The 13641-nt window shown below is 38.0% G+C and overlaps 1 protein-coding gene across 1 annotated transcript in view; it reads right to left on the reverse strand.

Annotated features, from left to right (window-relative positions):
- Positions 1-1750: 1750 nt before the first annotated feature.
- LOC113232763 (cytosolic non-specific dipeptidase) overlaps positions 1751-13641 on the reverse strand; it is a 29924-nt gene continuing 18033 nt past the window's right edge. Inside the window, exons 6-9 of the mRNA XM_026467545.1 lie at positions 9630-9760; positions 8861-8983; positions 4464-4622; positions 1751-2634 (exon numbers count right to left, since the gene is read on the reverse strand). Of these exons, the coding sequence (XP_026323330.1) occupies positions 2584-2634; positions 4464-4622; positions 8861-8983; positions 9630-9760 (464 nt within the window). The 3' untranslated portion in view covers positions 1751-2583. The remainder of the gene's footprint in view (positions 2635-4463; positions 4623-8860; positions 8984-9629; positions 9761-13641) is intronic.

Here is a 13641-nt window from a genome sequence, read left to right on the forward strand (position 1 = left end):
TCAATGTAGATACAAAGGGTGATTATCGCTAAGTATGCACTTAGATTTACCTACACTACTTCAAAAATTATTACACATTTTAGATAAAGGATTCAGGCTTTGTGAATCACGGATTTACCCGATGACAGCATGTAACAAACAATGCCGACGCATAACATTGGCAATGTAATTAAGCCAGGCTAGTTTCAAAATGGCCACCCTAAAGATATAATGATTTCCAGCGAAAAATATTAGAAAATTAAATTATTGCCGAAAAATTACAATCTATCAATAGACATTTAGCATGTCCCGAAGGACGAAAAATTTATTACTATTCAACCAGCCTAAAAGGAACCAAATATAATCTCAGTACAGAGTACTAAAAAAACCGACCTCAAAAGTACGTGGAATTAAAAAAAAATCAAAACGTAATGTATAGCAGCCTACGCAACTGTGCAGCGCACATAGGTATAGGGGGGCGCCGAGCGTTGGTCGCGAAGCCTTAAAGCGCCTCCAATATCATGTATAATTGCACCATTTGCTCCCGAATTTAGGGAAAATACGTATGACTGTAAATATTCCATTTTGATTGCATACCTGCTAGAGGTCTCTACTAGAGGGCGCTATGGTAATCAATAACCTGGCACCCGTACGCTACATGGGCTAGAACCGGTGCTGCACGTACGTAAAAAGTCCTGCGCCCGATTCCCCATAAGGGCCAGCGCCAGGTCTTTTCGAAATAAGTCTATGCAATAAATAAACTGCATATTCGCACCAAGGCGCAGTATCCAGAAGATGACGTAACTCGTAGGGATAGACGAATGATATAATACTTATGCTCTATGGTTGTTATTGACATTATAAACGTTTTCTGTAAAAATAAAAAAAATGCTTAAATTATACTACCAAAGAGCCAACGTCAGGTCATTTAGACATATTAATTGCAGGTTATCAAGTAGATAGGTGGTTATCAGACATCGGTATAGCGTGGTTTAGGTACTAAAGCGGAAAATAATTATTGCATACGAGTTCACCCTTTATTCCTGAGTTGCAAATAGGATATAATACACTATATTGTGTTTAATAATGTAAAGTTTACACGACAATAAGTAAATCTAAATATAAGCAATAGTATCTATATTGAAGTCTATGGATTTAAGGGAATTTGCAATTGCATTAACGACAGGGGAATATGTTTAATTTTGCATTACATTTGTGAGAAAACAGCGTATTTTCTGTTTTCTACAACGTAATTTGTATTTCGGCAGCAAGACATTATTTTGCATCCTATCCTGGCGGACTAACATCTGCCAAATTACGTAAACCATAATATAGGTGTACGAAAATGATGGGTTTATGTAAATGCGCATGCGCAAGGTTTGCTCTTAAATTATGTAATGAATGAATTACATATTCAAATAATATGGCAGATAACATGAAAATAAGCAGCCCAACCAAACCGATATTATCAGTGTTGCCAGTAGCAAAAAGTTGCCTCATGTAGCATAAATCCTAAATCTAGAACTCCGAGGATGGAAAAAAAACGAAAATGTTGCAAATTATGAAAATTTAATGTTGTAGAGTACAGAAAATTGCGCTGTTTTCTCACAAATATAATGAAAAACGGTATATATTTTTCATAGCATTTGCTCGTACGTATGTATAACGTGCAACAAAACTTTAATCATACAGCCTAGGGTGTGATTATTTATTATTTTATTTATTATACATATTTATATTATAATGCGACAAAAAGCCGGCTCGGCTACCTCCGCGCCTAATTTGCGCCGTGACCCCAAACAGCCATGCATTTTGTTGACAATAATATAAATACTTATCATTAAAGCCTTCACCGAGTAAAATAATTGCCATTAACGCCCTTATAACACAATATACTTATAATGTAATGTATTACGCATCTTCGCCAGTGGGAGAAAAAGTGCGGTAAGAGTGATTAAAAAAAGTAAAATTGAGTAACATATTTTATTTATTATTCCGTACTTATGTACTTCATAAACGAAAATCGACGCCAAAATCAACAAATAAGACTCAGTATCTTACCATAATACAAATGTATTCTTAAATTCCGTAATTACTGTAAAATCATAAAGTTATTATTTATCAAATATTATGTACATAAGGCACGTACCTATAAGAATATATAAAAACAAGTTTAATTATGCCGCGATATAATGCTAAATATATTGTACTTAATAGGAATGTTCCATTATGCTCCGAGTAAGTTATTAAGAACGAAAACTTAATCTTTACCTTAGTATTTTAACAGTTTATGCTTTTATAAGCTCTTGTTCGAGAAATCGCTTGGATATTATATTTTCCGTACAATAACATAGCACATAAAACATTGTCCTTTTTCAACAAAAAAATCTTAGAATTACTAAATTACCGGCAAAGTACTTAAAAACATAGGCTTCAGGCAGTTTCATACCAATTTTTTTTTATAACACCAACACGAAGTTCTTTTGTGGTTCTTTTTTAGTTGGATGGATCTATGATAGCCTGTGCAAAGTTCGCCAAGTTAGTTCCTGTTATAGATTATGGTTAAGTGAGTACTCAATTTGCAGCTTTCGGTCTTGTTTGACATTATTTGGGAAGCTTGCCAACTTCGTACATGTAAGCTGCGAACAGTTTTATCTGGAAGCAAAGAATGACAAGAATAAAAATCGACCCACAAAAAATAAGAGTACTGAATTTAATGTCACATTTTGAGAACGGATTCACAGGATTCTCACAGTGTTCTCTTGTAGTGTAAAAGCAAATGGTAGCGACACGATAGGGTGGCAAGATTGCCAAAATGCCAGTGTGCCCTAGCCCGAAAAGGCCACGACCCGAGATAGATGACTGATAAGGTGACGAAGACCTAAGAGCAAGATTGGCAAATTTTTTGCTACTTGCAGCCCAGAAGGGCCACAGCTTAGGTAGATGACTGGTGCGGCTGAGGACCTACAAGCACGACTGGCAAAATGCCAGGGAGTGATGAGGCGATGAGGACCTAGGAGCAAGATTGACAAAATGCCAGGGTTCTCTAACCCGAAAGAACCATGGCTTAGGTAGGTAACTGATGCTGCTGAGGACCTACAAGTAAGATTGACAAATGACAGTCCCCTAGCCCAAAAAGACCACGATCCGAGGTTCGGGACAAAAAAGTCGTGCGCCTGGTGGTTAGCGCCACGCCTGCCCACAGCAGTTCCAGTGCCACTCAGTGCTTTAAAGATCTGAGAGGCACTGCCATTGCGCCGCTAACCCTGAGATATAAGTTGACAAGTCCCAATGGGCTTGTAATTTCACCAACACCCTTACCCCTCAAAAATAGAACGCAGTAATCCTCACACTATTACGACATATTCTGCCGTCAAGCAGCAATACGAGCATTACTACGTTCCGGACATGAAGGGTAAGGGTGCTGGTGAAATAATAATAATAATAATAAATATCTTTATTTATCTCCACAACACAATACAAAGAAACGTTACAATTACAGTAAATATACATTATTACGTAAGCTTAGAGTAATGTATTGTGGGAGACTGGAGCCCAAACTAAGCAGAGCTTGTAATATGGGTCTCCAGGCACCCAACCCCTAGGATAGTCATGTTAGTAGTAATGATGAGATACAAAAGTACTGAGGTGGAAGTAAAAAATAAGTAAAACAAATTATGTGTGCGCGCGTGAGCGCGTGAGTGAGTGAGTGAGTGAGTGTGTCTGAGTGCGTGAGTGAGTGTGTGTCTGAGTGTGTGAGTGATTGTGTGTCTGTGTGTGTTCGTGTGTGTTTGTGAGTGTGGAATTGTGTGGTTATTTGACGACTTTTAGTAGATTCTCAGTCTCATCATACAGGCCCCTGAGTGTTTTCAACGTATGTCTCAGGGTGACGGGCACAGTGGCACTGCCCTTTGAGCGGCACTCATACACAGGTAACGTTTACCATCAGTAAGGCTGGCACGATAAGGCGTGACTTGCGCGAGAGCGAAACAAAGCGCTATATCTCTATGCGAGGATAGCAGTAACTCGCGGTTTATGTCGCTCTCGCGCTAGTCGCGCCCTATCGTGCTAGCCCGTCACTTAGTATTGTAAATAAAAGCAAAAGTATGAATGAATGCTATCACTGCCATTCCACTAACAGTACTGAGACTCAAGTGCAATGATAAAAGAGAGAGAAAATTAGCAGACTTGGCGCCCTGGTATTTAGTAATGATAACGCTTTTAGTAATGATAAGCCCTATAAATGTATAATAACGCACACACTCAACATAGCCCCGCACTAGGAAAACCCTGTGTCGCAGGAACCATGGGCACATAAATGTATATGTGTTTAACCACAAATTACACTCAAACTCAAGATTGAAATAAATGTAGGCCATACAAATATTTCTCCCGGCCCGGGAATCGGACCTGGGACCCCTGCGTGGCATTCCGGCATGGTAACCATTCGGCCACGGAGACAATAAATGTACAATAATACTTACACCCTCAATATAGTTGCGCACGTTGAGCTTCTCGTTCTGCGAGTGCGCCATGTCGTCGCCGGCACCCATGGGCAGCAGCAGCACGTTCTTGCCGCTGGCTTCTTGCAGCGTGATCGTCACCGGAATGGAACCACCCTCTCGGGACATATCCGGGTCAGTCTGAAGCAGTATACAAGGCAACATGGTTACTGTACATTCTAAAAAAAATCGCTTTAAAAATAAATCTGCTAACATAAGAAGTTTTCACCATTAAATATTATTACCATACGGGAACACATTCATTTAGTTTAGACATCGCAACTATACTATTAAAATTCTAAGATTGAATTGTATAACTTTATGATGATTGCAATATAATAATTTATTGAGGTTTATTTTTCTTTTTATTGTTTATTTCTTTCTTAACATTTATTTTACTTGTATTAGACCAAGTTATAATGAAATCAAATTATTATTATCTTTATTAAATAAAGTTATTTAATTTAGCATGTAAAATACTTTTAACTCTCTAAAAAAATTATGATTTCCGTACAAGATATGAGCGAATGACACATTGGTTACCATGAGTATAATTACCAGCTGAAAACTGGACCCTTTTATTTTGTTTATTGAGAATATTCCACATAGAAAACACTACACATTAAATAAATACTGAGCATAATAGCTTAAAACTAAGTGCTTCTACACTTAACCCGTTTATGTGCAGTACTTAAATAGTATCGCTATTTTTTGTTATTTGTACCTTAGTGAGGTGAGGACATTATAACGACCCATTTAAAATAAACATTCCGCGAAAACCAATAGTTTAGAAGTTGATTTTTATGTACTTTTTAAAAATTTTCTACTTTAGTCACTAAAACCACTCTAGTTCGAAAACTATTCAACTAAATTAATTTAAATTTGGTATGGAAGTGGTGTGGCGGTGTAGCTAGCATGCAATGAGTCATGTTTGTGTTTGTTCTTAGATTGCGTCGTTATTTTAGACCTTTAGGCGATATTTTATTTATTCACGAACAAAATGTTAAATTTTCGAAAAATTCCTGACTGAAAAAAGTACAATCCTAATTTCGTCGCCTTGCTTTCTCAAACTCGCATCTACTATTATAGATATAGATATTTCATAAACGCCGTTACTGTCCATGAACGGGGTTAAGGAACATCACAGCATGCAATAATAACAATATACAATATTAAAAATTCATGCTACGTCGGGCGCACTATAAGTTTCCGGAATGAATAAGATAATCTCAGTCATTGACTTATATCTCAGTACAGAGTACTAAAAAAACCGACCTCAAAAGTACGTGGAATTACATCTATTTGCCAAGTTTTATTGAAATCTGTTACCGGGAAGTGCGCAAACCCGGATTCATCCCCTAGTTCGCCACTATACGGAATTTGACACAGGAAATAATAAAAATCGGTTCTCACTACTCAAATATATATAAGTATATTGAGAGAAAAACGCCTTGAATTAGAGAATAGCAAAATCAACCATAAGATAATTGCTTTTCATAATAAAATTTAGGCGCTATTTATAAAAATGAATCTTTATGCGTGAACAGCCACCCTTAGAGGTGGATGATTTTCTTCAAAATTAAATGGGACCACTATGGAGGTACCCCCTTTCCAACAAAAAAAGAATCATCAAAATCGGTTCACAAATGGCGGAGTTATCGCGTAACATACATACAAAAAAAAAGAAAAAACATACAGTCGAATTGAGAACCTCCTCCTTTTTTTAAGGCGGTTAAAAAAGTACTATAAATGGTCAGAAATTAATTTATTGTTTGTCAAAATATTCTCCGTTAGCGTTAAAGCACTTTTACGAATGAACCAATTTTTAAAACATTTATGCCAGTCCTCCGTGACAATTTCTGAAACATATGTTTCATATTCTTCGACAACCTCTTCAGGTGATGAAAATCGTTGACCGCGTAACTGGTTCTTAATTTTTGGAAATAAAAGTCACAAGGTGCCAGATCGGGACTGTACGCGGAATGGTTCATAAGGTCAACGCTGTTCACCTTCAAAAATTTATTTGTCTGCCTGGCCATGTGAGAAGTGGCATTATCATGGTGCAAGATGACACGGCGTTCACGGTTATTTTTACAGAGTTTATCAATAACTTTCGGCAAACAAAATGGTCCTGTACCAATCACTATTCACGGTACAACGATTCTCCAAAGCAAAAGTAGCCCCGTGTCCAGTTTTATTAAAAAAAAGAAGCAACCATCCGCTTAGAGGCATTTTGCACGCGCGCCACTTTGATTGGTTTCAGCTCATCTCGAAAGACCCATACGCTCGATTGCCGCTTTGGTTTGGGATCGCAATTATAAATCCATGTTTCGTCACCTGTTACTATGTCCTACACCTAATTTGGCACCCCTTCGTTGAATCTGGTAAGCAAGGCATTGCGCCAAGTGACGCGATCCGTTTTTTGAGCCTCAGTCAAATTGTGTGGGATCCACCGAGAGCACAGCTTTTTCACACCAAAATGTTTGTATAGTATTGATTGTATTTGACTCATGCCTATGCTTAAAGATGCCGAATCTCATGGTATGCTACATGCCTGTCTGTTTTGATTATACACATGGCGCATAGTATCGATGTTTTTGTTGTTCACAGCAGTGGACGGGCGACCATCACGAAATTCGTCACAGAGATTTACACGATCGCGATTGCTGAGCTGTTAAATTACACTTAAAGTCGTAGAAAATCATACTACGAAAATTTTTACGAGTTAATCCATGGTGATGTAGACAACCAATTTCTAAAATGACACCACAGTGTAAAAACAATGTAAAGACAGTCAGATGAAACAAACTGTATTCTACAGACAGAGTCCCATTTTCCAATGTTGTAATTACTTTTTAAATATTGTTTATGTAAGTGGCCAGTTCCGGAAACGTATAGTGCGCCCTGTGTATTAAAAAAAATTAAAATTAATTATCTTCAGATAATCGCAGCGTACAAAAAAATTTATGATTTAAAAATTAATTGAGCGTACTACTTTTCGTTATAACCTATATCGACGACTTTCTGCAATAACAGTCCATCTTAAAAACACCTAATTAATAAAAAATAGTAGATTAAAAAACCCGAGGTATATCTAGCTCGCGAAGCGGACAAATCGCCGCCTTACTTTCTCAAACTCTAAGTTACTGAAGAGTAAAAAATGGTTTATACATATAAATTTTGCAAGCGTATTTCACATCGCATTTCCTTCATATTCATACACCGGCTTTTACCTATTCTTAAAATAATGCATCCAAATTATCACCCTTGATAAGAAATTTAAAATAAATAGAACGTTTTCCCATCTCCTGAATAATCACTTTTTTTGAGATACGAGTTTGAGAAAGTAAAGCATCGAAATCGTATACATTTATAATGTTGTCACGTGATAATTTTCATCAATGGAATGCTCTGTGTAACATTCACACTTATTAAGCATATTCTTAATACCGCTGTGTATTAATAAATAATTGAACAATTCACTATTTTGGTTTGGAGTCACTATTTTTTCAAGGATATGTGTTGCTACTGCCGCAAGCTTCCCGACGCTGACAAAGCGTGAAAGGCCCTTGCACACACTGCTGTACCTATGTGTTTTGTCCGATCACTGCGTGACGTTACAAGAGTCTGCAGCTAGCAGTTGGACATCAACAATAAGAATATGTCAAAAAAAGACAACCGAAAAGAGATTGTATGGTCAAATTACATTATACTAACATATGGAAACTGGAATAAACGCGTTTAAATACGAATGGGTACTTTTCACACCTACCTAGTTTCACGACGTTTCGGACAGGTTGCACTCGCCGTGGTCACGGGCTGACTGATTCCAAATGTTAGTATGTACAATGCAACGCGAAAGTTTAAAAGTATACAAATTACATTATTCTAAATAAACGTCATACTCTGGACAAAAGTTTTAACAAAGCTAACGAGGGTGAGTGACTTAGATGAAAAGGAAGGGCTAGATTCCCTTAGACTCCTCGTCAACAGTTGTTTCCAAAGCGGGAGATTTTGTCAGTCACGAAATGATTAATAACAGTTATTAATGTAGTTCAACGAGTTAAATTATTATTTTACAATATTAAATGACGGGACGAACAAGTCGTGCGCCTGATGGTAAGCTACACGCCTATCTATTACGATTGCAGTGCCACTCAGAGCTTTAAATCGCAAACATCCGAGAGGCACTGCCACTGCGCCCGTAACCCTGAGACATAAGTAGACAAGTCCCATGTATCTGTAATTTAAAAAATATTCACCAGCACCCTTACCCTTCAAAACCGGAACACAGAAAACAACAAGGAACACATTATAATATTAATTAGTCTGAAAGTGGTGATGAAAGTTTTATAAATTATATTGATAATGCTATCAACCTGGTAAATGAGCTTGGTGGCCCTAGCAGCTGCCTGGTAGTGCGGATGATTGGGATCCTCTGTCCACGAGCGCCCGCTTTGTGCCGTGATTCGCATTATATTCGGGGACCCGCGCTCCGCCCACTGAAATGTAAACATTTATACACTCAGCTACACATCTAGTGATTCCGAGATCAATAAGTCTAGGATCGGCAGATTTAGCTTACTTTTTTATTATTTATATAATGCCAAGCGACGGGACGATCAAGTCGTGCGCCTGGTGGTAAGCGACACGAGTATCCATAATAGTTTCAGTGCCACTTTCGAGTTTTTAATCGCAAAGATCTTAGGCATTGCCACTGTGCCCGTCACCCAGCAACATAAGTTGGCAAGTCCCATGGGCCTTTAATTTCACCAGTACCCATACCGGAACGCAGTAATGTACACATTATACGGTTTAGTATTATATAAAAAAAGGAAGTCGCTTAATTTACTCTGCACTCGATTTCATATTAAAGTACAAATCAGTTGTGCTACACGACACGCGCGCAATTACTGTACACTGTGTGTCGTGTTTGTATACCTGCACCTACCTACCTAGGAGAGGGGGTGAAGGAAGGTAAGTGAGGGAAACATTTATTGGCATGAAGAATTATTTTTGCGAATTGAGCTGCTTGTTCACATAAACTTTCATATAGTATATGAAACTGCCCACACTAATCTTTCCATATTAAGTGATGTACCCAGTTTTTTTTCCAACGTCATTAAATGTCAAATTTTAAATACGTACCTTCTTATTAATATAATCGAAGACGAGATTCTCTACTTCTTCCGGTTCCTGATTGGGCACAATACGGATGGAGAACTTTCCGATCACTTTGCCAGGTATTACGGTCTTCGCTCCGGGTTGGAAAGCGGCACCTGCAATAACAATTATATCTAGAGCGTTATAAGGCTTCAATAATACTTTAAGAATCTTCAGCTCGAAAAAATTTAATAGCTGAACTTATTTTACTATCCATGATATTTCATGTAAATACATGACATAATTGTAAGGAAAATCAGTGTTTTCTTGTTTGTGGTTAAGTTGTTCAGTGAAAATATTTTTTCTTATTACATTGTGGCGCACATTGCATAAGCCAAACGCTATCGCTTTGCAAGTGAGGCCACACCAAAATCATACGATCAATGACGTCGGCGCCTGCACATCGTACGATGAGTGACGTCGGCGCCGCGCCTGCACATCCCTCGTTGCCCTTGCAAGCCAGGCGACCCCCGCGGCCGCCGCCCCGCCTCATGCACCTCATCGCTTCAAAACCCAGCAATGCGCGCCGAGCACCGAGCCTTCGCAATAAGGTGAGACTGTACACGACCTGCATCCGCCCAATCATGACGTACGCCAGCGTCGCATTCGCTCAGGCAAATCCCGCGCTAATACACCGCCTGCAGGCTCTCCAAAATAGATTCATGCGCAACGCGACGGGTGCCCCGTGGGACCTGCTCAACGCTAACCTCCATATAGATTTACGGCTCCCCCCAATAGCCCAATTCATGAAACAGGCATCGAGGAAATACTTCGACTCTGCTCCTCACCACCCCAACCCCCTCGTGGTGGCTGCATCTTCTTACGACCCCCTCAGGGAACAACCCCACCGCGTAAATAGGACCCGTCGGCCAAGGGAAGTCCTCAACGACCCTGACGACCTTATCACTCTCGCCACTTTGAAGGCCAACCAGATCGCTAGTTAAAAAAAAAGAGCACCGAGCACTCTGCTTGCTTCTCGCTTTGGAAACAGACGCGCTTTCTAATTCTTATATTGCTTTGTATTTTTACGCTGTTCTTGTAATTTTTAATTTCTTTAAGTAAATTTCCTTTTCATTCCTTTCAATAATATTATTCATTAGCTTCCGTTTATCTTTCTTCCTTCCTTTCGCTTTCTTGTCATAGTTTCAAGTATACGTAGTTCGGGTTCGAGTCCCGAATTAACAGATAGGAGAAACGAACACACTCCGACAACACCAAGTGACGGCACGAACAAGTCGTGCGCCTAGTGGTAAGCCGCACGCCTGTCCATATCAGTTCCAGTGCCACTCAGAGCTTTAAATCGCAAAGAACTGAGGTGCACTGCCACAGTGCCCGTCACCCTGAGACATAAGGTCACAAGTCCCATGTGCCTGTAATTTCAGCACCCTTACCCTTCAAAACCGGAACGCAGTACTTAATGCTCATATAACTGCTTGAATCGGCACTGCAACTGCTATGGACAGGCGTGTCGCTTACCACCATACGACTTCACTTAATATCATTAAACACATTTGGTCGGTTCGATACCAAGATGAGACAAGCAACTTTTTCAAGTTTTTGAATGCAGTATTACTTACTTTTAAAAATAAAATAATGTTTCCTTGAAACAATATGTACAATATTGTACATTATGCCATCTTATGCGCATACAATGTGTAGAAAAATGATATTTAGCTATTTGATTATTTTGTTTGCTTTTGTAATTTATATTTTCGATTCATTTATACATAAATTAAATACTAGACAACTGCACAAAATAACCTTTTCAATGATAACTATGATAACACAATGTATTTTTTGAAAATATGATACAAAATCCTGTTTTTGCACTTTACTGCAGTAACTTGTACAAGTTATTATTATATAGTACTGCATGATTGACAACCGCGCTATCAGTCGAACAAACGAAGACTGTTGCATGATTGACGCTCTGTATACGATTTTAACGCACTATAGGTGCGGACACTTTTTATAGCGAAACCGATGTCCATTTGTTGGTAGGTCAATGATATTTAAGTACTTTTTATTTCAATATTGGATTTTTTTAAATTAATAGTTTTGGCTTGGATACAAGTCCTTTGAGCCATGTCTTCGTTTAATTATCGGGATCTTCAGTAATATTTGCCATTGTAGTTCTAAATTCTAATACGTTATGTTTTCACTGTCTCTCAAATAACTTAGGTCACTTATTTGGGTTTATTAAATAGCCTTTTAAGCGGCGGGAGTCAATATTTATTTATTATTTTTTTCATCACTATTTCTTTCTTCGTTTTTTCTTCGTAATATACCTAAAATAAAAATAATATTTGTAAAAACTGTACCTGTAACTTCAAAAGCCCGCCATTTTCTACAACATTGGAAGTGACACGTAAAAGAAAGTAAAGTTGTAGTGCCATATCTTTTTAACATTTATAATATGATTCTTATATACTTCAGGTGTTATTAATGTAATTTCACCAGCACCCTCAAAACCGAAACGTAGCATTTATTTATTTATTTTGTCTTAGAGCGTACAAACAGCTTATAACATGACACTGACTGGTAAGCAAACAGTTCCCCGCCGATAGAAATTAAGTTAGCTAAAAAAGCATTCCGTTTAGTTACACACCAATCATTGGTTAAACAGTCCGTTTAGAAAAATAATAAAAACAATTTAAAAAAGGTATAATAAAAAAGACAAAATACAGATAAATAAAAACATAAGATTAACATATTGTAACTTTTGCGACCACACAGTTATTAATAATAGTAATGGTCACATTACTGCTTGGCATCAGAAATAGGTAAAGTAAAATAAAAAAAAGAAAATAAGCTAAAGTACTACTTCCCTGGACGGACTCTTTCACAAGGAGGTCTACTGCTACTATTAGTGTTGTAAGAGATGGCCAATATAACTTTGCCTGCTGTCTATGGGTAAGATACACTAGTTCTTAAAAGCTGGAGGAAACATAGACAGAGCGACTCTGGCGGGATATTACCAACTGAAAATACTTTTTCATCACACTTGCTAGTAAACAGTGTAGAATAGTTTTATTGTAGATTGATGAAATATGTATTCATACATAATAAATTAATGTAATAACTGATTCCTAGCACATAACAAATAGTATCGTATGTGACCACTAGATGGCATTGTATTGTATAGAATATTGGTGACAAATAAATGGCGCTATTCACAATTGCATAATGTTAAATTGCAATATCAGTTCAATTCGAAGGAAAGGTTTACAACCAAATAAGTTTTATTGTAGATCGTTAAAATAATTATTCACACTTATAATTTTAAGTATTTGAATATAAAGAGTATTCAATTTTACTTAATTTTCTCATCAGCTAATCGGCGGCCGTTTCCGTCACATCCCACCCTGCTACTAAACTGTAGGGTTGAGTGGAGGGACGGGGTGGCGGAATCGGCCGGCAGTCATGTGGTGGGCAGGAGTCCGAAAGGCTAGACGAGTAAATTACTTACATAAAGTGATTGTACTACATTGTTTAAGAACGTGTGATCAGTTACGGAAAATATAGTAATATTTCTTATCAACTTGGTATTATTTCACGCCCACGAAGAGCGCTGCAACAACAGTATCAATCTCATCAATCATCAATCTTTGCCGCAAAGGTAATTTGGTGGATTAGTCTTTGTACGAGCTCCTATAAAAATTTTTCATTATAGTGTAAATATTGCAAATTTGTTATTAAATTTGTAACGTAATCTATTATAACTTTCCAAATTATCATTTTGTAGTGCATTACAGTGTATTATTATATAGAATTTAAACAAATAAGTGCTAAAGGTCTTAGAGCGTCACTACCTGCATTTATTTTGTGTTCGCGCCCCGCGAGTGAATTTGGCCGTTCCGCCGCTATCGCGCGCGCAGCCTAAGTGTGATAATGGCGTGCGTGCCTCAATCTCGTCATCGCCTTGTGCGCTACGTCAACGAACAAAACTTCGCAGTAGTGTCACCTACACTAAACTACTCAGTGGCGTCTCTCAGGG

This window comes from Hyposmocoma kahamanoa, unplaced genomic scaffold, assembly GCF_003589595.1.
Source record: "Hyposmocoma kahamanoa isolate Upper Pololo Valley unplaced genomic scaffold, ASM358959v1 78, whole genome shotgun sequence".
Lineage (NCBI taxonomy): Eukaryota > Metazoa > Arthropoda > Insecta > Lepidoptera > Cosmopterigidae > Hyposmocoma > Hyposmocoma kahamanoa.